The 26,429-nt window shown below is 46.8% G+C and overlaps 1 protein-coding gene across 1 annotated transcript in view; it reads left to right on the plus strand.

The window, feature by feature from the left end:
• HBP1 (HMG-box transcription factor 1) overlaps positions 1-26,429 on the plus strand; it is a 164,696-nt gene that overhangs the window by 102,142 nt on the left and 36,125 nt on the right. Inside the window, exons 8-9 of the mRNA XM_063927061.1 lie at positions 21,442-21,586; positions 21,816-22,133. Coding sequence (XP_063783131.1) covers positions 21,442-21,586; positions 21,816-22,133 — 463 coding nt within the window. The remainder of the gene's footprint in view (positions 1-21,441; positions 21,587-21,815; positions 22,134-26,429) is intronic.

Consider the following 26,429-nt stretch of genomic DNA (forward strand, 5'->3'; position numbering starts at 1 on the left):
CACCCTCACAGCCACAGGCAGCACGGTCTCCTGCAACAGCTGGACGGAGCTTACAGAAAGAAGCCCCGTCACAGCCATGCAGAAGTGAGAGCTGGACGGAGCTTACAGAAAGAAGCCCCGTCACAGCCTTGTAAAAGTGATCAAGGAGCTGGACGGAGCTTACAGAAGAAGCCCCGTCGCAGCCATGAAGAAGGATCAAACAGCTGGACGGAGCTTACAGATAGAAGCCCGTCGCAGCTATGACCGGAGAACTCTGAGCTGAGACCGTCGCAGACCTCCTACAAAAGGTATGCTGGGGAAACGGGGCGGTCAGCGCAGGCTGCCGCCCCGCTGTGTGGGGTCTGTTCGGTGCGCCGCTCACTACCGCTCACTGACACTTAGCCCAACCGCTCCGTCCAGCGCTCCGTCTGCCGCTACGTCCTTCCGGCCCAGGGCTCCGTCCTCCTGCCAGGCGCTCCGTCAGCGCTGTATTGAAACTACAGCGCCCAGAGGGTGAGACCCGCCGCAGCTCGACTAGCGACAGCTACGGCGCCCCGGCCAGCCACCCTCCGCTACTTTAAAAGGTATCTTTCGCCTCCCTGCAAGGAGCTTCCCGGGTCATCGCTAAAACAGCGCTACAGGGAGTACAGAGAGGGGGGGGGGGACCTGGCTGATTACAGCGCGGCTGCAAAGGGGAAATAGCAGGCGGCCATATAGGAATGTTAATACAAAATTAACTGCAGGCAGTGTTTGTTTGTTTTTTTTATTAACTGGAAGGCTAACTGAAGGCATGTATTGTAAACTGCATGGGTTTTACTGTATACTAGACCTGTAATGAGGCCTATATTAACACTGCAGCAGGTATTGTAACCTGTCCTGTGTTTTTCAGTATAAGCATGGCATGGGGGCCATTTTAATCATTCCTGTTTCTTCCAGTTTGTAATTCCAGAACATTCCTGCCATACACCTCTACTCCACACGGAGGCGCAGGGGTGTTAGTGGGAATTTTGGTTCAGGTTTCACATAGGTTAGCCATGTGAACTGTTTTTCGACATAAATATATACATAAATATATATATATATATATATATATATATTACACACCTTAAGTAAAGACTTTACTGGGTTGTGCAGGTGTCTGCCCTTTGCCTATTGTGTTGTCTGTATGTATAAGGAGTAAGGCTCCAACACAGACTAAAAACCTGTAATTATCACTGTATAATAGGCTATTGACTTAGCACATCCCTTCCCAGTTTCTGGAAAAACATGGGTCCGGGATGGTGCCGCTACAAGGCAGCGCATGGCGTGTCGGTCCTTACAAAGAGCACCCTCACAGCCACAGGTAGCACGGTCTCCTGCAACAGCTGGACGGAGCTTACAGAAAGAAGCCCGTCACAGCCATGTAAAAGTGATCAAGTAGCTGGACGGAGCTTACAGAAGAAGTCCCGTCGCAGCCATGAAGAAGGATCAAACAGCTGGACGGAGTTTACAGATAGAAGCCCGTCGCAGCTATGACCGGAATATCTGACTATGATTTAAGTCTATTTACCCGTTTCCACATCTAAATGGGAGAATCCGCCATTGGTGAATTCGTCTGTGTCAAACTCTAGGTATGGAAACAATAAATGGTAGATTTATCGTTAATAAAAGCTGCAGAGTATCTCTGTAAAGCTTCTGCTGACGCCTGTTACCTCGATTCTCGCTTTTTATCGTCGTTAGTTTCAGCACGACAAGGCCAGAAGTTGTTTGGTACTAAATTTGATATTCAGGGGAAGCCTGTTCATTCCCAGATCCTATGTTAAGCATTGGCAATTCAAAATGACTCCGTTCGACAGGAGCGGTAAGATCGGAGTCTCCGAAATTACTCCGCCAGTTCTAACGGAGAAGTCTCAGTCTTTCCAAACCAGCTTCCTTTTGGGTATTAATTTAACTGGTCTTATCATTTAATGCCGAATGACAAATTCTATGTCAGACCTCACAGCAATAACTACGCGTGAGAAGGGTACAGTAGACCAGCATTCAGATAGGGCGGGGTTTGGCCAACCATAAATTGCCTCCTCCTGTATCAAAACGGAAATACTTTGGTCCGGTGTTTAGAGTCTTTAGACTTCAGTCTTTTCACGGCTGTGGTACAAAAACAGTCACGACTTGTAACGCCAGGGCGCTAAAGTCAACAAGCCAGCGGCTTGACAGCCTCTTAGGCCATCTCGATTTTCCAATTGTGGAAGCGCGCCTTTACACGTTACATTTGCCGGGTTACCAGACATCCACTCATGGATGTATCCACTATTTAAAGGTAAACGAAAGACTGCCTCTGTCGGACGCAATTAGGCGTTTTGGCAGGTTGCCATTCAGTCTCTGCTGGTTTCAGCTGTTTTTATTTCCAGGCCTGGTACATCAACAGACTCAGGGTTACTTATTCCCCTCTGTTTGGGGTACAGAAGCCGGAGGGCTCCGTTGCAGTCTCAATCAGCAAGTCACTTACTACAGATTGAAAATGGATTTCTGCGGTTAGTATTTGCATATTTGGAGCCACAAGATTGCATGATTGCGCTTGATCTTCACAATGCGTATTTACCCATTCCGGTTTGGTCACTGCATCACAGGTTCTTGCGTTTTGCAACACGCCACAACCATTAACCGTTTCAGGTTCTACCGTTTGGCCTCTTGTCAGCGCCTCGGGTATTCACAAAAGTGATGTGGGTGATGATAGCTCATCTTAGAGTCCTGGCAGTGACAATCGTTCCATACTTAGACGATCTGCTCATAAGAACTCTGTCTCAACAGAGGTTCCTCTTACTTGCGCTGCTAACGTACACCACGGTTGCAGTGTCAAGTTCAAAAAACAATCACATCTAATTCCGTCTAAACGACTTCAATTCCTAGGTATGATTTATACATAGGGTAAATCAAACAGATTTTCCTACTACACCAGAAAGAACAGATTATACCATCTAGTACAATTAGTGCAAAAGCCACGCACACTAGCGGTACATTGGTGTATTCGCCTATTAGGAACAATGATGTGTTTTTCGAAGCGATTTAGTTCGCTGGGTTTCACTCGCATTTTCCCACAGGGGGGCGAGGGTGTCTATACTCTGGCCGAGAGTCTCAGAGGTTGAGGAGTTGTAGTTAAAAAGGTCAGCGACAGGGGTTCGAAAACGGATCACGACAGATTGCTGTCTATAAATGTCCTGGAACTCCGTGCAATTTACAATGCACTACATGTTCGCTTTCAGTCTGTCCAAGTGCAGTCAAACAACGCAACGGGAGTTGCATACACAACAACCAGGGAGGACCGAGAGGCCGCATGGCAATGCGGGAGGTAACTCGAATCCTCAATTGCCCAGAACACCATAAGGTGATGTTGTCGACGGGGTTCTTTCCGGGAGGGACATCTGTTAGACAGATGATCTCACCCGTCGGGATTTTCGTCCAGGAAACTGGGCATTAAATCCAGAAGTGTTTTACATGTGGATCCACGGGTGGGGTTACCCTCAGGTATACATGATGGCATCTCGCCACAATTACAAACGCTCAGTATGTGTACAGAACGACAGATCACAAGGGCAGTGGCGGTGGAGGCTCTCACATTCGCATGGTCGTACAGCCTTGTGTATCTGGCTCCATCGTTTTCCGCTGCTTTCTCCGTTGCTAAAACGGATCATAAGACAGTTCGGCACAGTCATACTAGTGATATCTCATGGCCTTCGGAAAGCTTGCTTCTCCAATTTCCAAGGAATACTTGCACACGATCTTGGCCGCTCATAATACGTCCAACCTGTTACAACAGGGACCGTCCTTTTACCCCTAGTTACCTATGTACCGCGGCTGCGGTTGACGGGGTGGGGGTTCAGACCGCCCTCTTAATAAAAGAAATAGGGCATTACGGTATCGGTTATACCAACCATGTTACGAGCTAGGAAGCCGCGTACGGCGGCTCATTATTACAAAATTTGGTGTGCCTATATATGTGGTGAGGCTCGGAAGTTTCCGACATCATCTTTCAAGTTACCCGTATTCTGTTATTTTACAGACGGGGTGGGATGGAGAACTGCGTTTATCTGCACTGAGGGTGCAGGTATCTGTGTAGTCAAGTTATTTTCAAAGACGTTTGACTCTATTGCGTCGGTACACACCTTTCAACAAGGTGTCATCAAAGTGCAGCCTCCATTTATCCCACCTACAGCGCCAGGCGACTTTGAGGTTGGGTTCAGATTTCTTACAGTTTTCATATTTTGAACCCTTACAACAAATGGGGATTAAGTTTCTCACTTGGAAAACGTTTTCTTCTAGCCTTAGCTTCGGCAAGGGTTTTGTTTTCATATTTGGGTGCCTTGTATTCCAAGCCACCGTATTTGAGTTTTCTCATAACAAAGCAAAACTTCGGACGAATTCCGACTTCTTATTCTTCACATCAAACACCAATAGTGGTTCCTGTGTTGACAGCACATTCTAGAATTCTGAATGTGGTACACGCATTACGCGTCTATATGTCCCAAACGTCTACAGTACGTAATACGGATACGTTGGTTGTTCTCTATGATGCTGTCAACTGGGGTTAGCCAGTTTCTCAGCAGAAATTATCCAGTTGGATAAAAATGACTACAAGTCAGGATTACTTTAAGGCTAAGTTACAGTCGCCTACGTCAGTAATAGCTCATCCCACAGGTTCTGTGGGAAGGTCAGGACCAGTTGGTCGTGGAGCGTCTACGACGCGGCTACATAGCCTTCAGTGCACACGTTTGTGCGCGTTTACACGTTATGCAACGGTTGCGGCATCAGCATCTAGCTTTGGCTGCCTACGGTTACAAGTGTCAAACAGCTCTCCCGCCCACGAGGGAAGCTTTGGTACGTCCCAAGAGTACTCCAGTGACCCCTAGTGGATGAAAAAGAAAATAGGATTTTGGTACTTACCAGGTAAATCCTTTTCTTTGAATCCATAGGGGGCACTGGACGCCCACCCAGAGCAGTTTTACCTGGGTTGTATTAAGCTCAAAGGAGCTTATGGTAACACATTTTCACCGATTGGTTCAAATTATAAAGGTCTATCGGTTATGGTGTCAACTGTTTAGTTGACAGTAACGTTATGGGTCAACTTTGTTGTTGTCCGTTATGTTATAGGAATTCTCCATTGTCAACCTCTCTATAGTAGTTCGCTCAGTAAAAACACTGAGGTCGTACACTGAGGTACTCTGGGATATGGAGGGGTGGAGAGTTCTAAATTTAAATATTCAGTGCCTTTGTTTCTGCTACGCCGTCCATATCCCAAGAGTACTCCAGTGCCCCCTATGGATTCAAAGAAAAGGATTTACCTGGTAAGTACCAAAATCCTATTTTTTTTTTGCTGAAAATGCATATTATGTGCATCGCTATGCGAATGGGACGCATACACAGACTCTGCTGATTAAAATTATATGCCTGTATTCTGTGTACGTCTGTATCTCAGGGACGTGCAGTTAGGTTAGGCAGAGCCTCCAGTCATACTCCCTGGCAAACTCCTGAGATTTTATATAAAAATGATTGGCGTAATACAAAGAAGATATTTATAACATAAACATCTTCTTTGTTTATTGTAATCCTTTTTATAGCGAACACTCACCAGCTTTGTGGAGATTCCTGGAGCTGCAGGGAGACGAGAGATGGGGAAGCAACAGCTCTGCCTCAGTACTACAATCAGACACTGCTTTGGAGAGCTGGGGGTGCAGCCACACCACGGGCAGTAAAGCTGCACAGAAAGGGAGCTAACAGAGGCATGCCTCTGAGTGTGGAGGCAGGCCTTGTGCACTGATGGAAACTGGGAAATGTCATGTGACCAGGAAGTGCACTGTAGTTGGAGCTCAGTCAGCATCCGCAAGAGAAGATACAGGGATGCAGGTAGGAGACTCTGTTGACACTGTAGCTTAATGTAGTGAGGTGAGAGTTACAGTGAGTAGGGAGTACTTCCAGCATTCTGACCCATCCCATGTGTGCCTCCCCAGCCATTCACCTCACTGCATGTCACTGCTGTTCTAGGAACACACTGTAGTGTAGCATTTCATATGCAGATACAGCCGTGGTCGCATACCTAATATAAGCATGCCACATATAAGTTTAATCAGCAAAAGCTGCTTGTGCATCCTATTGCACTGTTTTGCAAATAAGACACATTTCTCATACGTCCTAGAGCAGGGCTGGCCAAACCGGTCCTCGAGATCTACCAACAGTTCATGTTTTCCAGGCCTCCTGGAGATCTCTAGAACTGTCAGTTAGGAATGAATGCAGCAAATCTTAATTAGTAATGACTACACCTGTGCACCAGCTAGGTGGCCTGGAAAATGTGAACTGTTGGTAGATCTCGAGGACTGGTTTGGCCAGTCCTGTCCTAGAGGATGCTGGGGTCCATTTCATGACCATGGGGTATAGACGGTTCCGCAGGAGCCATGGGCACTTTCAGACTTTTCAAGGGTGTGAACTGGCTCCTCCCTCTATTACCTCAGTTTTAGAAATGTGCCCAGGCAGACTGGATGCACTCCAGAGGAGCTCTACTGAGTTTCTCTGAAAAGACTTATGTTAAGTTTTTCATTTTCATCGAGAACTGCTGGCATCAGACTCCCTGCTTCGTGGGACTGAGGGGGCAGAAGTAGGAACCAACTTCCTAAAGAGTTTCATGGCTCTGCTTCTGGCTGACAGGACACCATTAGCTCCTGAAGGGAACTGAACATTAGCCGTGCCTAGATGCTCACTCCCACAGCAAGCCGTCACCCCCCTCACAGAGCCAGAAGACAGGTGAGTGTTAGAAGACAGATCTTCAATCAAGAAAGTGACGGCTAAAGGTACCGTGCGGCTGGCGGGAGCGCAGCGCGCCATGTTGCCCACACATACACGGGCACTACAGGGTCATGGCGCGCGGGGGGGGGGGGGGGGGGGGGGGCGCCCTGGGCAACATGAAACCTATGGAAACTGGCATAAATAAGGGGCATAAGTTGCTGAGGCACAGTCCTACCCCCGCCAGTATAAAAAATTACCTCATAAAAGCTGAGGAGAAACACACCATTGAAGAGTGGAGCTTCCTCCTCAGCCAGCACACTGCTCAGCGCCATTTTCTCCCTCTCTTCAGGCTGCAGAGACAATGCTGGTCCTCCTCCACTACTGAACAAGTATCAGGGTGCAAAACAAGGAGGGCCACAGTGAATTTGGTGCTATATAATTGTGTGATTAGCATTATAAAAGCGCTGCATGTCAGTGGGCATTTTGTGTTCACAGACATTGTGTTACTGGCGCTGGGTTGTGAACTGGCAAATCCTATCTGTGTCCCTCTGACAGATTTTACTGTGGTTCTGTCCCCTATCTGTCCAGGAGTGTCTGTGGTGTGGTTGAGCACGTTTGTGACATGTCTGTGGCAGGGAATCTCTTCCTCTGTGGAAGACATGTTAGAGACACAGAGGTGTAATATGACACTAAGAGCCTGACTGGGTGAAAGGTTACATGATAGTGCGAATCACTACTGAATCTCATACAGAAAACTGAATATAATCTATTGACGATGTGATTTTTAATAGTTCTGCCTTTCATCCACAGGGACCCCTCTGGGTCACATACAAATTTGCAAGTAGTACAAACTGATACCGACACGAACTCTGTTTCCTGTGTCGGCACTAGTGATTCCAGGGGAATAGGTCCTAAATTAGCAAAAAAGCATTCAAAACATGTTTTAGCTATAAAGGTGGTGTTAGAAGTTACGAAGCCCCTCTTTTACCACAAAGAGAGGGTTTACTTTAGTAAAGAAGTAATGTAATTTTCCCCCCACCTCAGGAACAGTCTCTTGGAGGGAGTCTTATTTAACCTGAAAAGAAATTTCAGATTCCCAAAAGGAATTCAGGCAGCTTACCTTTTTCCAAAAGGTGGGAGTCACCCCGCATTTTAGACAGGGCCCTGTCATAAAAGAGAAAAGGTGTTTCTCCCTGCGCCTGGAATGGCTTCACTTAAGGCGCAAGTGAGTGAGGTGATCTATTGATGTGGCCAATGGGACACTACTCAGGCCTACCATTGTCTGTGCGTGGGTGAGTAGTGCTATTGAGAAGTGGTCAGAAAACTTGTCATTAGACATTGACACAATAGATGGAGACGAGATACTCCTAACGTTAGGTCATATCAAAGACGCTGCTGCGTACGTACTAGAAACCATGAAATATATTGGTCTTTTGGGATCAAGAACCACTACCATGGCAGTATCGGCTCGGAGGGCGTTGTGGATTCGCCAGTGGAATGCTGATGCAGATTCCAAAAGAAATATGGAGGCTCTCCCGTATAAAGGTGAGGCCTTGTTTGGTGATGGGCTGGATGCGTTAGTCTCGGCGGCTACCGCAGGTAAGTCGACATTCTTGCCTTATGCTCCTACACCGGCAGAAAAGACACATCACTCTCACATGCAGTCCTTACGGCCAACAAATACAAAAAGGCCAAAGGTTCCCCCTTTTTTGCAGGTAAGGGAATGGGGAAAGGAAATAAATCTGCAGCATCTCCCGGATCGCAGGAGCAGAAGTCCACCCCTGCTTCTGCCAAATCTGCAGCATGACGCTGGGGCTCCCTTGGGGGAGTCCGCTCGGGTGGGAGCACGTCTGAAACTTTTCAGTCAAATCTGGATTCAATCTGGCCTGGACCCATGGGTCTTACAAATAGGGTCCCATGGGTACAAACTAGAGTTTCAAGACGTCCCCACATGCCAATTTTTTAAATCGACCATGCCAGCTTCTCTTCCAGAAAGAGAGGCAGTAACAACGGCAATTCAAAAATTATGTCAGGTCACAGCAAGGAGAAGGTTTTTATTCAAGCCTCTTCATAGTTCCGAAGCCGGACGGCTCGGGCAGACCGATTTTAAACCTGAAAAATCTGAATCTCTACCTGAAAAGGTTTAAGTTCAAGATGGAATCCGAGGGTAGTGATTTCCAGTCTGGAGGAGGGGGACTTCATGGTGTCAGTAGACATAAAGGATGCTTACTTGCATGTTCCCATTTATTCTCCTCACCAAGCTTATCTGAGATTCGCAGTACAGGATTGCCGTTACCAGTTCCAAACGTTGCCGTTTGGACTCTCCACGGCACCGAGGGTATTCACCAAGGTGAAGGAGGAGATGATGGTCCTCCTTCGTCAAAAAGGAATCAATATAATCCTTATCTGGACGATCTGATAAAAGCGAGATCCAGGGAACAGTTGGTGCAGAGCATCGCACTCTCCCTGTCAATACTCCAACAACACGGTTGGATCATGAATTTTCCAAAGTTGCAGTTGGAACCGACGACAAGATTGTCCTTTTTAGGGATGATTCTGGACACAGAAGTATGGACAGTATTTCTTCCAGTGCAAAAGGCTCTGGAAATCCAGAAAATGGTCAAACAAATATTGAAACCAACAAGCGTGTCGATCCATCAATGCATTCGGTTGTTGGGGAAAATGGTAGCGGCCTACGAGGCCATACAGTTTGGCCGATTTCATGCAAGAGTATTCCACTGAGACCTGTTGGACAAGTGGTCCGGATACCACCTACACATGCACTGGAATAATCCTGTCCCCCAAAGCCAGGATTTCGCTCCTGTGGTGGCAACATAGTTCTCTCCTACTAGAGGGACGCAGGTTTGGGATTCACGACTGGGTCCTTATAACCACGGATGCAAGTCTCCGAGGCTGGGGAGCTTTCACACAGGGGGAAAGCTTCCAAGGAAAATGGTCAAGTCAGGAAGCATGCCTTCACATTAACGTTCTGAAATTGAGAGACATTTACAACGGCCTTCTACAAGCGGTACATCTTCTTCAAGATCATCCCGTGCAGATCCAGTCGGACAATGTAACAGCAGTCACGTACATAAACAGGCAAGACGGAACGAAAAGCAGAGCGGCAATGGCAGAGGTGACAAGGATTCTCCTCTGGGCAGAAAGACATGTAAGAGCTCTGTCAGCAATTTTTATTCCGGGAGTGGACAACTGGGAAGCAGACTTCCTCAGCAGACACGATCTCTATACAGGAGAGTGGGGCCTCCACCAAGAAGTCTTCGCAGAGGTGACAAGTCTTTGGTTAGTTCCTCAAGTAGACATGATGGCATCTCGATTAAACAAGAAGCTTCAAAGATATTGTTCCAGGTCGAGAGACCCTCAAGCAATAGCAGTGGATGCGCTGGTGACCCAGTGTGTGTTTCGGTCGGTATATGTTTTCCCTCCACTTCCACTGATTCCAAAAGTTCTCAAAATAATAAGAAGAACAAGAGTTTGAGCAATGTTCATTGCCCCAGACTGGCCAAGGAGGGCTTGGTATCCAGATCTTCAGCAGTTACTCATAGAAGATCCTCGGCCTCTTCCTCTTCGAGAGGACCTACTACAGCAGGGGCCGTGTGTGTATCAAGACTTATCGCGGCTACGTTTGACGGCATGGCTGTTGAGCGCCGGATCCTAGCCCAAAGGGTATTCCCAAGGAAGTCATCCCCACTCTTATTCAGGCCAGGAAAGGAGTAATGTCTAAATATTACCACCGTATTTGGAGAAAATATGTGTCCGGTGTGAATCCAAGAAGGCTCCTACGGAAGAGTTTGAGTTGGGACGTTTTCTCCATTTTCTGCAGGCTGGTGTGGATGTGGGCCTTAGATTGGGGTCATTCAAGGTCCAGATTTCGGCCTTATCAGTTTTCTTTCAAAAACAATTGGCCTCCTTTCCAGAAGTTCAAACGTTCGTGAAAGGGGTTCTGCACATCCAGCCTCCATTTGTGCCTCCAGTGGCACCATGGGACCTTAATGTGGTGTTGCAGATCCTTCAATCAGATTGGTTTGAACCTCTGCAGGAGATAGAATTGAAGTTTTCTCACTTGGAAAGTGGTGATGCGTTTGGCCTTGGCATCCGCAAGGCGGGTGTCTGAGTTGGGGGCCTTGTCTCACAAGAGCCCTTACCTGATCTTCCATGAAGATGGGCAGAGTTAAGAACTCGTCAACAATTTCTTCCAAAGGTGGTTTTGTCCTTCCACATAAACCAGCCTATTGTGGTGCCAGTGGCTACTGACACTTTCACTGAGTCACAGTCTCTAGATGTAGTTAGAGTTTTGAAGATTTATGTCGCAAGAACAGCTTGGTTACGGAAAACAGAGGCTCTGTTTGTCCTGTATGCTCCCAGCTAGATTGGGTGTCCTGGTTCTAAGCAGGCTATTGCGCGCTGGATTAGAGGTACGATTCAGCACGCTCATTTTACGGCTGTGAAGGCCCATTCTACTAGGAAGGTGGGCTCGTCCTGGGCGGCTGCCGGGGGGGTCTCGGCATTCCAACTTTGCCGAGCAGCTACTTGGCCAGGGTCAAACACTTTTGCTAAATTTTACAAGTTTGACACTTTGGCCGATGAGTACCTCAAGTTTGGTCAAACGGTGCTGCAGGGTCATCCACACTCTCTCGCCCATACTGGAGCTTTGGTATAAACCCCATGGTCATGAAATGGACCCCAGCATCCTCTAGGACGTATGAGAAAACAGGATTTTAATACCTACCGGTAAATCCTTTTCTCCTAGTCCGTAGTGGATGCTGGGCGCCCGACCCAGTGCATACTTTACCTGCAGTTTTGTTCAGTTGGTTACACAAGTGTGTTACATTTGTTTTCAGCATGTTGCTGTAAATGGTTCATGCCTGTTGGCGTGTGTTATGTTGAATGCCATGTTGTGCGGCATGGTTGAGGTGTGAGCTGGTGTGAATCTCACCATTAGTATAAAAGTAAATCCTTTCCTCGAAATGTCTGTCTCCCTGGGCACAGTACCTATAACTGAGGTCTGGGGGAGGGGCACAGAGGGAGGAGCCAGTTCACACCCCTGAAAAGTCTTAAAGTGCCCATGGCTCCTGCGGAACCGTCTATACCCCATGGTTCTGAAATGGACCCCAGCATCCTCTACGAACTATGAGAAAAGGATTTACCGGTAGGTATTAAAATCCTGTTTTAAAAAAAAATAAAATGTAAAGACTTTATTGGATTTTCAAGATAACAAACAGTACCAAGTATGAAATAACACATAATTTCACTGACAGAGAGTAATGTAAGTTTCACCTATAATAACTTCAGAGTTATCATGGAATAACAATAGTAAGCGTGTCTAGAAATACAAGAAGAGTTAATGCGTGATCCCATAAGTAAATGTCCAAAAAAGGGAATAAAAGATGGCGAGGTAGTAGAGGTCCTCCTTTATGACCATGATCACACGTATCCATTTTATGAGAAAGGACAACAGTAGAACCAAAGGAACTTGGAACCCATCTTACACGACATTATAAACAACCTAAATATGATTATCTTCTGACAGTGAAAATAATGTAAGTGATATACAAAAAAAAAAAAAAGTAACATAAAACTATAACAGTTATTAGGACAAGGGGGGGGGGTGGAGGGAAGGAGTGAGGAATTGATAAAGGTAAAGGAAGGTAAAGGCGAGGCCTCTTGAGGTAAGGACATTTGATAGCGTGGTAAAAATCTGAGTGTTATCGTAAGAGAATGGACAAATTTAAGCAATAACTCGGGTCTGAGTCAAATCATTTCTTTATATGTAACTGCGTGGAGATTCCTAAATGATCAATAAACATTGACCATTTTTTATAAAAAGAAATTAATTATATTTCTGTCTACATCTGGTGGATAATAGTGCCGACTGTACATGCTCCAAACGTGGGGGCGATTTGGAAACCCAATGGGTTAAGATTATTTTCTTAGCTAGAGTAAGAATTACAAGTAGAGAGGAAAATTTGAAGATCGAGGGTGGCAGGTTTCATTTATCAAAATGTAGTGCTAGAAGAGCCTCTGGTATAAATGTGAAATAAGAATGAAAAATAGAATTGACTAAATATAAAACCTTATGCCAACATTTTTGTAACTTCGGACATTGACAAAAAAGGGCCAAAGGGGCTTTACATTTAGGGCAACTGCCTGTCTCCTCAGGGACCATGTGCCGTCTCTGCCCCTGAGATATATAAGCCCTATGCAAAAAGTTTAAGTGCACTTTTTGCAATCTAGCCGATTAGAGAGCTTTATAGATTGTTGGAAGAGATTGTAAAAAGAGATTTGGTACCGAAGAGGTTGATAAATCTTTAGACCATTGAAGAATTAATGGAGACCAGGTTTTACCTACATCTACTGGTAGTAAGTCTCTGTAGAGCTAGTTGGTTTTATACGATTCCTTGGTTGTTTTAGTTAGGAGCATGTACAGTGGATCATGATCTGTAGTTGCTACTCTCGGTGGTGGTAGAGATTGCACATAATGTCGTACCTGAAGATTCATGAAAAAATCAGAACGGGACACACCATACCTCTCTGTTAGCTGGGCATAAGACATTACATTGCCTCCTGGATCAACTACATCTCTAATAATTATGATGCCTTTATGTTTTCATATGAGATAACCAACATTGTCCAAAAGGGGTGAGAAACAAGGGTTCCCACAAAACGGGATCATGTTAGAGTGTGACGGGTTCCTATTAAGGGCTTTTTCTTTTTCATCCACTAGGGGTCACTAGAGTACTCTTGGGATATGGACGGGCTTCCGTAGGAACAGCACTGAATATTTAAATTTAGAACACTCCACCCCTCCATATCCCCGAGTACCTCTCAGTGTTTTTTCTGTGCTCGAAGTAGTAACAGCTCTGTGGCTCAGGTCACAATTACTTTGAATATTTTTATTTTTAAATTTCATACATCCCTTTCCCCCTTCCAAAAGGAGGGTCAGGGATAGTGCAGCTGCTGATAGCAGCAGGGGCGTGTCGGGCCTCTCTGAAAGAGCTCCCTCACAGCCACACACACACTTCCTGCAGGCTGGCCGGCGCTTACTAAGAAGCCCCGTCGGAGCCTCATCACAGACCGTTTCCAGACTCGGTACAACTATTGCAGGTATGTGAGGGGTGAGAACGGGGCGGTCAGCTTCCGCTGCCGTCCCGACGTGTGGGGAAGGCGCTGGTTTTCTTTCTGCTGACTGCGGCCGCAGCGGCTCCGGCCGCCGGGTAACGTAGCCGCTCAACTGCTCTGGCCGCCGGGTCTCAGCTCCGGCGCTTCTTACAGCCCATCTGCTCCCCGCGTCTGGTCCGGCCGCCGCTTCTCCCAATGCTCCGCCCGCCGCTTGTATCCGCTGCTGCCCGGTAGTCATAGCGCTAACACGCGCTCCCAGTCTTCCAGGTTCAGGCACAGGGGTGCCCGATGCCCGGCCCGCACTGCACGCTACGGAGCAGATGCGAGGGGGGGGGAGAAGGGACAGCAGCAGGCTGTTGATAGTATGCCACACATATATATATATATATATATATATATATATATATATATATATAATGATGTTTATGCTGCCAGGGAGACGGTTTATAAGATCAGTATGGAATGCACTGTGATTATATGTATAAGCATGGCAGCCATTTTAACCATGCTTCCTGTGTCTTCCTGCTGTGATTCCAGAACGTTCCAGTACTACATCTCTACTCCACCGGAGGCGCAGGGGTGTTAGTGGGAATTTGGGATCACATTTCATAGTACTGGCCACGTGTACTGCACTTGGCCAGATATATATACAGAGACACCTTAATGCTATTTTACTGAGTCGTGCAAGTGTCTGTTTTTGTGTATTGTTTTGTCTGTCGCCATAATGAGTAAGGCACCAGCAAAAACGAAAAAGCATAATTGCAAAGTCTGTAACAGTGTGTTACCGGATGGAACTACCACATGTACAGTATGTTTTGTGAATTCGGTTCAGAATACCATTTCTGCTCCAGTGTTACAACCAATGTCCTCACCGGACCCTCCGTGGGGTATGTTAGTAAATGTACTGGATAGGTTACAATCAGAATTGACCGCCGCTCGTCAGGAGCGGGAAACGGCAAGATCTGAGTCTAGGGTGAGACCGCCAGAACTACCGGAGGCGTCTCAGCCTTGCGTAAGGTCCAAATCCATTTTGGGTAAACGGGATAAATTTCATGTGTCTTATGATTTACCTGTTTCGGCTATGTTGCATTCTGACGATTCCATGCCAGACCTCACGGAACAAGATGAGGGTGAGGAGGGCGAAGTGTAGTCAGATGGCGAGGATTTTAACAGTTCCGGCATTGATGATCTTATCAGAGCGGTACGTCAGTCTCTGAAGTTTCCTGAAACTGAGGAGCCTCTCACAAATGATCAGGTCGTATTTACGAAACGACGGAAAACGCCAATAAGTTTTCCTGTGTCGGAATCTCTTAATCAGATGTTAGTAGAAACACGACAGAATCCAGATAAACGGTTTTCTATACCTCGCAGATTTAAGTCTAGTTATCCGTTTCCAGACTCGGTAACGTGTACATGGGAGAATCCACCAATAGTTGATTCTTCAGTGTCCAAGCTTACCAAGAAATTAACCATACCAGTGCCAGCAGCTACTACGCTTAAAGACCCTTCAGATCGCAAGATAGAAACTATGCTAAAATCCATGTATGTAGCAGCAGGTGTGATGCTGAGACCTGGATTGGTTGGCATTTGGGTCACTAAGGCGCTCATAATATGGCTTACAGAACTCAAATCTGCTTTACATGACGAAAACCTGATACTTCTTGTAAATCAAATGATTGAGGCTGTAGAGTATCTCTGCACAGCGTCTACTGACGTCTGTCAGCTCACTTCTCGTATTTCATCGTCGCTAGTAACGGCACGAAGAGCACTCTGGCTGCGTGCTTATCATGCGGAGGCAGAGGTCAAACGAGGTATAGAGGCGTTGCCTTACGATGGCAAGAAGTTGTTTGGTCCTGAATTGGACGCATGGATTGCTGAGGCTACGGGAGGTAAGTCTGTTTTCTTACCATTGCCTCCACCGGTATCAAGAAGAAGGTACGCTGGACCTTCGTTCAAATCTTTTAGACCTCAGCCCTTTCGAGGACGTGGCAGAGGAACAGCCACGCCTGCTAGACGTGGTCGAGGACGTGGTTTCCAACAAACCAACACAACTCGCCAGGACGCTAAGGTTACCGACAAGCCAGTGGCATGACGGGCTACCAGCCCATCTCGGTTCTCCGATTGTGGGAGCACGCCTTCAGACGTTCCATTTGGCGTGGTTCCACACATCCGCGGATGGGTGGATCCGCAATTTAGTGTTAAAAGGTTACAAAATAGAGTTCGACTGTCTTCCGTCTCTGCGGTTTTTCAAGCCAGGATTGCCTCTGTCGGACGACAAGAGGACGGTTCTGCAAATTGCCATCCAGTCCCTACTGGATTCAGCAGTTTTGATTCCGGTCCCTGTACACCAACAGGGTCAGGGTTATTATTCAAGTCTGTTTGTAGTGCCGAAGCCGGATGGCTCAGTCAGACCAATATTGAACTTAAAGGGTCTCAATCAGTACGTAACTTACTACAGATTCAAAATGGAGTCTCTGCGTTTGGTGATTGCGGGTTTAGAGCCAAAGGAATTTATGATTGCGCTAGATCTCAAAGATGCGTACTTACACATTCCAATTTGGCAGCCTCATCAGAAATTCTTACGGTTTGCAATACGCCAGAAACATTACCAGTTTCAGGCTCTACCGTTTGGCCTGTCATCAGCGCCTCGGGTATTCACCAAAGTGATGTCTGTGATGATAGCTCATCTCAGATCCCTGGGAGTGACAATAGTTCCGTATTTAGACGATCTGCTCATCAAAGCTCCGTCTCAACAGATACTTCTCCAACATGCGCTTCTAACATACGATGTACTGGTTCACCACGGTTGGATTGTCAACTTCAAGAAATCACATCTAATTCCGTCTCAACGCCTTCAATTCCTAGGTATGATTCTCGATACGGTCAATCAAAGAATTTACCTACCACAGCAGAAAGTACAAATTCTACGCCATCTAGTACAATTAGTGCTCAAGCCACGCACAGTGTCGGTACACTTGTGCATTCGCCTCTTAGGCACAATGGTGGCAGCTTTCGAAGCGCTTCAGTTCGGAAGACTTCACTCGCGTCCATTTCAACTGAATGTGCTCGCCCAGTGGTCGGGCTCGCATCTGCAGATTCACCACAGGGTGAGGTTGTCGCCAAGGGCAAGAGTATCTCTGCTCTGGTGGCTCAAGGAACACAATTTAACCGCAGGAAGACGGTTCGGAGGCTGGAATTGGATAATTCTAACTACGGACGCCAGTCTCAGAGGTTGGGGAGCGGTAATTCAAAATTGTCAGCTCCAGGGTCTCTGGGCGGATCACGAGAAATTGCTGTCTATAAATGTCCTAGAACTCCGCGCAATTTACAATGCGCTACGACAAGCAGTGCACATGCTTCGCTCTCAGCCTGTCCAAGTGCAGTCGGACAATGCGACGGCGGTCGCATACATCAACAAACAAGGAGGAACAAGAAGCCGCATGGCAATGCGGGAAGTAGCTCGTATCCTCAATTGGGCGGAATGCCACCAGGTGATATTGTCGGCAGTGTTCATTCCGGGAGTGGACAACTGGGAAGCGGATTATCTCAGTCGTCGGGATTTTCATCCAGGCGAATGGGCATTAAATCCAGAAGTGTTTCACATGTTGGTTCAGAGATGGGGTTATCCTCAGGTGGACCTGATGGCGTCTTGACACAATCACCAAACGTTCCAGTATGTGTCCAGAACAAGAGATCCAAAGGCAGTGGCGGTGGATGCTCTCACTGTCGCGTGGCCGTACAGTCTTGTGTATCTGTTTCCACCGTTTCCGTTGCTCCCTCTGGTGCTAAAACGGATCAAAAGAGAGTCTGTCACAGTCATACTAGTGGCGCCTCATTGGCCTCGGAGAGCTTGGTTCTCGGATCTCCGAGGACTACTCGCAGACGATCCTTGGCCGCTCCCACTGCGTCCAGACCTGTTACAACAGGGTCCGTTCCTTTACCCCGATTTAGCGCGGCTGCGTTTGACGGGGTGGCTGTTGAGACCGCCCTCTTAAGAAGAGAGGGCAGTCCAGATTCGGTTATACCAACCATGTTACGAGCTAGGAAGCCGGTTACGGCAGCTCATTATTACAGAATATGGCGTGCCTATATAGGTTGGTGTGAAGCTCGGAAGTTGCCGACATCATCTTTCAAGTTATCCCGCCTTTTGTTGTTTCTACAAACAGGGTTAGATGGAGGCCTGCGTTTATCTACACTAAAGGTGCAGGTATCTGCTTTGTCAATTTACTTTCAAAGACGATTGGCTCTATTACCGTCTATACGCACTTTTCTCCAAGGTGTCCTCAGAGTACAGCCTCCATTCATTCCACCTACAGCGCCATGGGACTTGAATCTGGTTTTAGATTTCTTACAGTCTTCATATTTTGAACCCTTACAGCAAGTGGATATAAAGTTTCTTACTTGGAAAACAATTTTTCTTCTAGCCTTAGCTTCGGCAAGGCGTGTTTCGGATTTGGGTGCCTTGTCATGCAAGTCACCGTATTTGGTGTTTCATGATGACAGAGCGGAACTTCGGACGAATCCCGCTTACTTACCAAAGGTAGTGTCATCTTTTCACATCAATCAACCAATAGTAGTTCCTGTGTTGACAGCACATTCTGGAACTCTGGATGTGGTACGCGCATTACGCGTTTATGTATCCCGAACGTCTTCAGTTCGTAAGACGGATACGTTGTTTGTTCTCTATGATGCTGCCAAGATGGGTTGGCCAGCGTCTAAACAAACCTTATCCAGATGGATAAAACTGACCATACGTCAGGCTTACCTTCATGCTAGGTTACAGCCGCCTACATCAGTAACAGCTCATTCCACACGTTCTGTGGGAACTTCATGGGCAGCTGGTCGGGGAGCTTCTACGACGCAGCTTTGCCGTGCGGCTACATGGTCTTCAGTGCACACGTTTGTGCGCTTTTACAAGTTTGATACGTTTGCGGCATCAGCATCTAGCTTTGGCCGCCTAGTGTTACAGGTGCCAAACAGCTCTCCCGCCCACGGGGGAAGCTTTGGTACGTCCCAAGAGTACTCCAGTGACCCCTAGTGGATGAAAAAGAAAATAGGATTTTGGTACTTACCAGGTAAATCCTTTTCTTTGAATCCATAGGGGGCACTGGACGCCCACCCAGAGCAGTTTTACCTAGTTGTGGTGAGTTCTGAGGATCTTATGGTAACACACTTTCACCGACTGGTTCAAATTATCACGTGCTGGTTAGGGTGTCAACTGTTTAGTTGTCAGTAACGTTATGTGTCAACTTCTATATTGTCCGTTATGTTTTATGTAATACTCCATTGTCAACCTCTCTATAGTTCCTGTTCGGCTCAGTAAAAAACACTGAGAGGTACTCGGGGATATGGAGGGGGTGGAGTGTTCTAAATTTAAATATTCAGTGCTGTTCCTACGGAAGCCCGTCCATATCCCAAGAGTACTCCAGTGCCCCCTATGGATTCAAAGAAAAGGATTTACCTGGTAAGTACCAAAATCCTATTATTGATGGACCACCATGCTAGATATGTGTCCCAAAAGAGAAGGTTAGTACGGATATTAGATGGTACCTTAGATTTTGGTGCATGTAATAAAGCTGAATACGACGCATTTTAATGGAAAAAGTCATACATAAAGAGTCACACCATGGCATGGCATGACTAGAAGGGCTGTTTAACATGTAGGGAGGCTAGATGTAAATGGTCTTGATCTGGAAGCGATCATGCATGAAGGTGTGACATTGCTATAAAGGGAAGAATGCAGTACTGATCCTCATATTATGCCAGAATGTAAGATTGTGTGTGAGATCAGATATTTAAAAAAAAAAAAAAAAGCCCAAGGAGTAGAGTTTGCTCATTTAGAGTGTTACAATTTTAGCAGATGGACTATTTACCCTTGATTAATCTCTTGAGTGAACATGGAACACCACTTTCAGTCGGGTATTTTATGAGAATTCAGATGTGACATCATACACCTAGCCTCAATACGTGATGCGATGCTAGAGAGCCGCATGTGTTTTTCGTGCGTACGTGTGTCTTAATTGCAAAGAGATACAACAAAACTGCTTCACAAGACTTCACTGATTCAGTTTATATGCGACACTTGTATATTTGTGTGTCTACGTAAGAAGCACAACAAAACTTGGCGTGACAAAAAGCCATGGCTGCAGCATGATAGCACTTTGTATACAGACTCAGTCACACACAGATATACAAGTGTTGCATATCAAATTAATCAGTGCAATCTCCTGAAGTGGTTCTTTCACGTCGTATTGAGATTTAAGATGCGTATATATACGGGGGGGAAAAGAGGCTTGGCACATGCTGAGTCCTGGCACTGAGAAGGAATATTTGGTGCTGATGCAGCAGTAGTGTATTGCACATCTGTATGTGATAATGCATTTTCTTATTGTGAAATTGTATTTATTCCACCATCCATCCATCTTTAAAACGTAATCCCTGCTTTCAAAGGCATCGGTAGAATTTTTTTTTAAATAAATAAAAGTGGTGATTGTGTGCCACAGAGGACGGTATAAAGGGGCAGATGCTTGAAAGTGTGCTATGTGCTTTGTAGCCAACAGTGCACTCTATTGGCTGCAGTTTCTGCATCTTCGCTATGTACTAATCAGATATTACTGGTAAAAATGCAGGTGCACCCATCATTTTCCGCGTGACTGTTCTAATGAAAGGCACTGTTTGGCTCTATACTTTTTTTACTCTGCTAGATATTTGTATTCATATCAGTTGTTTCCATTTACAAACTATGGATAAACAGTGCTTCTTTCTGTGTGCAAGTGGGCAGCACAGTGGTGAGCATTCCTGCATCACAGCACTGAGTCATGAGTTCCATTCCAAACAGGCTCTTACCTGTATTGAGTCTGTATGCTTTCTCCAGGTTTCTGTGGTCTTCTGACATTGGGCCTAATTCAGACTGTGCGATCGCAGTCTGAATCCCTATGTGGGGTGCGCTAAAAGCATCTCAGGGCTGCGATTGCCTCTGCCTGATTGACAGGGAATATATGAGGTGGGCGTGGGGCAAGAGGGGGCGTGCCAACGGCATCAGAACACCGTTAGGGCGTGGTCCGAACAACGGAGGCGTGTCCGGACCATTGCGGGGGGAAAGCGGCCCGCAGCGGCTGCGTGACGTCACACGCAGCAGCTGCGACCCGGGACGCGGCGAGTATTGGCCTGCCAGCGCGCAGTAGCCGCGCAGGCAGGGAGCTACTCAGAGGGTGCAAAAGCATTGCCGCTGTGCAGTGGTTTTGCACCCTTTTGGGGTGGTAGGGCCAGACATGCAGGGCGGGCTAGCCCTGTGCTGGGCGTCCCCCCGCATCTCTGAGCAAGTGATCGTAGATGTGCTAAATTTATCACATCTACGATCAGATCTGAATTACCCCCATAATTTCTTCCACCACTCCAAAAATGACTGCTGCCTACACTGTACATATATAGGGAATATAGATTGTAAGCGCTGCTGGATCAGGGACTGGTGTATATGTAAATATTCTCTGTAAAGCGCTGCATGTAACAATGTAAGATATGTCTGTATGTCTCTTATGCAGGTTGTTTACAGTGTGATTTTGTTCTTAATTCCAGGCTGGTCATCATTTTACCCTAGTCTCACGGTGGTGCAGCATGGCATTCCCTGCTATGAGATCCACATTGGCGACCTATGTCTACCTCCTGGACATCCGGATGCCATAAATTTTGATGATTCTGGTGTTTTTGATACATTTAAAAGGTAAGTTGTGAGTTTATTCTCTATTTAATTCTTGTAGGCAAATGAATATAAAATGTGCATATTTATTAATGCGTCCTTCTAGGTTCTTATAAACCTTGGAATCAGTAGATGAGTGAACTCCTGATGGAAAATGTCTCTTGTATGAATATTGAGGCATGTTTATTAATCTTGTGTACTAATATTGAGCAGATGTAGCTACTGTAACTAGTCTCATCTCCTTTGTTTCCAGTTATGACTTTACGCCAATGGATTCTTCTGCTGTGTATGTGTTAAGCAGTATGGCACGTCAGCGTCGGGCTTCCCTATCCAATGGAGGCGCAAGCAGCCCAGACTCTGAGAGATCTGGTTACAGCAAGGACTGTGCATCTCCACAGACTTCCTACACTTCACTATATAATAAGACTGGCAGGAGTCACAGCTCAGGGACTGCAAGCACTGTGATGGCCACATCTCCCAACAAGTGCAAAAGACCAATGAATGCCTTCATGCTTTTTGCCAAAAAGTATAGAGTTGAATACACACAGATGTACCCAGGAAAAGATAACCGGTAATGAGAATTATTACCATAAGTAGTATTTACATGTTAAAACTGAGGTTATTCTGTGTTGTCTAAATACTTTGGGGCTGTTTCTGAGTCACGCAGATCTCTTAGTGGACACAAATGGTCAGTGTTTGCATACAGCACATATGCAGATGCTAAGTTACACATCTTTGTGTTTGTACATCCTATTGTGAGTTGGACGCAATTTGCTGAATCTTTCTGTGGAACAGTGTGAAGGCGGAGGTGACAATGCACCTAACCTCTCTGACGTGTGGGCGTGTATCATAGGCTCTGTGTCATTCTGAGTCAGGGCTAGAGGGAAGGGAAGCCTGACTCTTGATGGATCTCTCACACCTAGCATGGGGCTAATCATGACGGCTGGCAGAAGATCAATGGGCGGCGTGGGTTCCTGCTGGCACATGCACAATCCCCCGCATTAGCTGAGTGGATACTCACATTAGCATAAGGTAGTAAATCAGGCTAGCATATCATCATTTCAGCTCGCTACTTCAGGGGTGGCAATTTGAATGCGCGAAAAGTGACCCAAACTTGATTTTTTTGCTTCGTGCTCATTAGTTTAGTCTGGTTTAGCTGCTTTATGCATCTAAACCCGACTGCTATGGGCGCGATAGGATAGATCATTTGAATATAGCCCTTATGGTGTTGTCTCACACCCACAGCTGGGTGGTTTGTGTTTAAAAACTGTAGAATGGAGCATGTCCCATACACTGGGTCTGTCTTCCTACAGGTGACGCTAGTATTCTGAGCTCGCTGTGGGCTTCCCTGCTGCAGTAATACAATATGTATCACGGAAACTCTAGCATTCTGAGCTCACTGTGGGCTTCCCCGCTGCGGTAATACAATATGTATCCCAGAAACACTAATGCACTGTTAGTACAATGTAAAACAAAATGGTGTCAATGAAAATGCTATTTTCTAGTGTCAGGTCAGTCTATGAATATTTAAAATGGCTTACACACACACACACACACACACACACACACACACACACACACACACACACACACATACACATATACTGTAGGCACACACACACACACACACACACACACACACACACACACACACACACACACACACACACACACAGCCACTTACATATGCATACAGGTGCACACACACACACAAGCACTTACATACACACACAGGCGCTTACATACTCAGGTATACACATATAGGTGCACACACACAGGCGCTTACATACACATAGCTGCACACACAGGCGCTTACATACACATACAGGTACACACAGGCGCTTACATACACATAGAGGTGCACACACACACAGGCACTTACATACACACACAGGTGCATGCACAGACACTTACATACACATACAGGTACACACAGGCGCTTACATACACAGGTGCACACACAGGCACTTACATACACACACAGGTGCACACACAGGCGCTTACATACTAAGTTATACACATATAGGCGCACACACAGGCGCTTACATACACATAGCTGCACACACAGGCGCTTAGGTACACACAGGCGCTTACATACACACACAGGTGCACACATACACAGGCACTTACAAACACACACAGGTGCACGCACACACAGGCACTTACATACACACACACAGGCACTTACATACTCAGGTATACACATTTCTCCTACGTCCTAGAGGATGCTGTGGACACTTCATAGACCATGGGGTATAGACGGGATAAGCAGGAGACATGGGCACACTCTAAGACTTTTACTGGGTGTGAACTGGCTCCTCCCTCTATGCCCCTCCTCCAGACCTCAGTTAGATTCTGTGCCCAGAGAGACTGGACACTAACAGGGGAGCTCTCCTGAGTTTCTCTGAAAAAGACTTAGTTAGGTTTTTTATTTTCAGGGAGACCTGCTGGCAACAGGCTCCCTGCTTCGTGGGACTGAGGGGAGAGTTAACTTCTAATGAGTTAAAGGCTCTGCTTCTTAGGCTACTGGACACCATTAGCTACAGAGGGTCTGATCGCTAGCCGCCGCGCCGTCAACCCCCCTTGCAGAGCCAGAAGAAAGAAGCCGGGTGAGTATTCAGAAGAGAAGAAGACTTCAGAGATGGCAGACGCTGACTGAGGTACCACGCGGCGGGTGCGCTGCGCGCCATGCTCTCACACACACAAGCGGCACTGTTGGGTGCAGGGCGCAGGGGGGGCGCCCTGAGCAGCTGGAAACCTCAGATCAGACACTGGCAAAGTCAGAGGGTGCCTGGGCACAGATTATACCCCCGCCAGTATAAATACATTTTAAAAAGAAGCGGGACTGAAGCGTGCCATTGAGGGGACGTGGCTTAGCCCTCGTAGCTCTAACCAGCGCCATTTTTCTCTCGACAGAGCTGCAGAGACGCTGAGCCTTCCTCCTCCACTGTAACAAGTAACATGGGAAAAACAGGGGGGGCACAGTTTATTTGGTGCTTATTATTGTGACATAAGAGAAGCGCTGACATATCTGGGGCTGTGTACTGCACACTTCAGATCAAAGTTAGTCGCTGGGGTGTGAGCTGGCAAACTCCCTTTGTGTCTCCCTGACAGGCTTGGTGTGGGTCTGTTACATATAGCCCAGTATGTTTGGTGGTGTCGGTGCACGTGTGTCGGCATGTCTGAGGCTGAATGCTCTTCCCAGGAGGAAGTAGGTGTGGAGACAGTACAGGCTGTGGGAGTGACCCCGTCGGCACCGCCGACTCTGGATTGGGTGAATATGTTGAGTGTTTTGAATGCTAATGTGGCTTTGTTAAATAAGAGATTTGATAAATCTGAGTCACAGCACCGAGCATGGAGAAGGTCCATGGAGGATGCTTTGTCACAAACCCCTTAGAAGTCACAGAAACGTTCATTTGACCAGTTAGTGGACACAGATTCGGATTCCTGTGTCGACTAAAATGATACCAAATTAAATCCTAAACTGGCTAAAAATATTCAGTACATGATTGTGGCGATAAAGGACGTGTTGAATATCACGGAGGACCCTGAGGTTCCTGATACGAGGGTCTGCATGTATAAGGGTAAAAAACCTGAGGTAACGTTCCCTCCCTCTCATGTACTGAATGCTCTTTTTGAAAAGGCTTGAGAAAATCCTGACAAAAAGTTTGTTTCCCAAGAGAATTCTGCTGACATATCCATTTCCCTCAGGGGACAGGAAAATGTGGGAGTCAACCCCCTCTGTGGACAAGGCCTTATCCCGACTGTCCAAGAAGGTGACCCTTCCGAGTCCGGACACAGCAGCCCTGAAGGATCCTGCGGATCGTCGACAGGAGAGCACATTGAAATCAATCTATGTCGCGACGGGTACACTGCTCAGACCTACCGTGGCTTCGGCATGGGTGAGTAGTGCTATTGAAAAATGGGCGGATAATTTATCCTCTGAATTTGATACCCTGTACAGGGATAGCATTCTCGTAACTTTAAGTTACATAAGGGACGCTGCAGGGTATCTGAAAGACGCTGCAAGGGATTTTGGGATTAAAGGCCAATGCAATGTCAGTCTCGGCTAGGAGCGCATTGTGGATTCGTCAATGGAATGCTGATTCGAAGAAAAATATGGAGACTCTGCCGTATAAAGGTGGTGTCTTGTTTGGCGACAGCCTCGCGGACCTGGTATCTACGGCTACTGCGGGTAAGTCATCGTTTCTACCTTATGTCCCTGCACAGCAGAAGAAAATGCCTCACTATCAGATGCAGTCCTTTCGGCCCAATAAGTACGAAAGAGGGCGAGGGGGCTCCTTCCTTGCTACGAGAGGTAGGGGAAGGGGAAAAAGATCACCTGCGGTGGCAGGTTTCCCAGGAGCAGAAGCCCTCCACGGCTGCTGCAAAACCCTCCGCATGACGCTGGGGCTCCTCTACAGGAGTCCGCTCCAGTGGGGGCACATCTCAAACTCTTCAGTCAGGTCTGGGTTCGCTCGGACCTGGATCCTTGGGTTTTAGATATTGTAACCCAAGGTTACAGGCTGGAGTTTCAAGACGTGCCCCCTCAACGTTTTTTCAAGTCAGCCTTGCCAGCTTCTCTCCCGGAAAGGGAGGTGGTATGCGCGGCCATACAAAAGCTGTGCCTACATCAGGTCATTGTCACAGTACCACCGTCACAACAAGGAAAAGGCTTTTATTCGAGCCTATTCGTGGTACCAAAGCCGGATGGCTCGATCAGACCGATTCTGAACTTAAAGTCTCTCAATTTCTATCTGAAGAGATTCAAATTCAAAATGGAATCTCTTCGGGCAGTGATCTCCAGTCTGGAGGGGGGAGACTTTATGGTATCAGTAGACATAAAGGACGCGTACTTACACGTCCC

The sequence above is a fragment of the Pseudophryne corroboree genome, chromosome 6 (assembly GCF_028390025.1).
Source record: "Pseudophryne corroboree isolate aPseCor3 chromosome 6, aPseCor3.hap2, whole genome shotgun sequence".
Lineage (NCBI taxonomy): Eukaryota > Metazoa > Chordata > Amphibia > Anura > Myobatrachidae > Pseudophryne > Pseudophryne corroboree.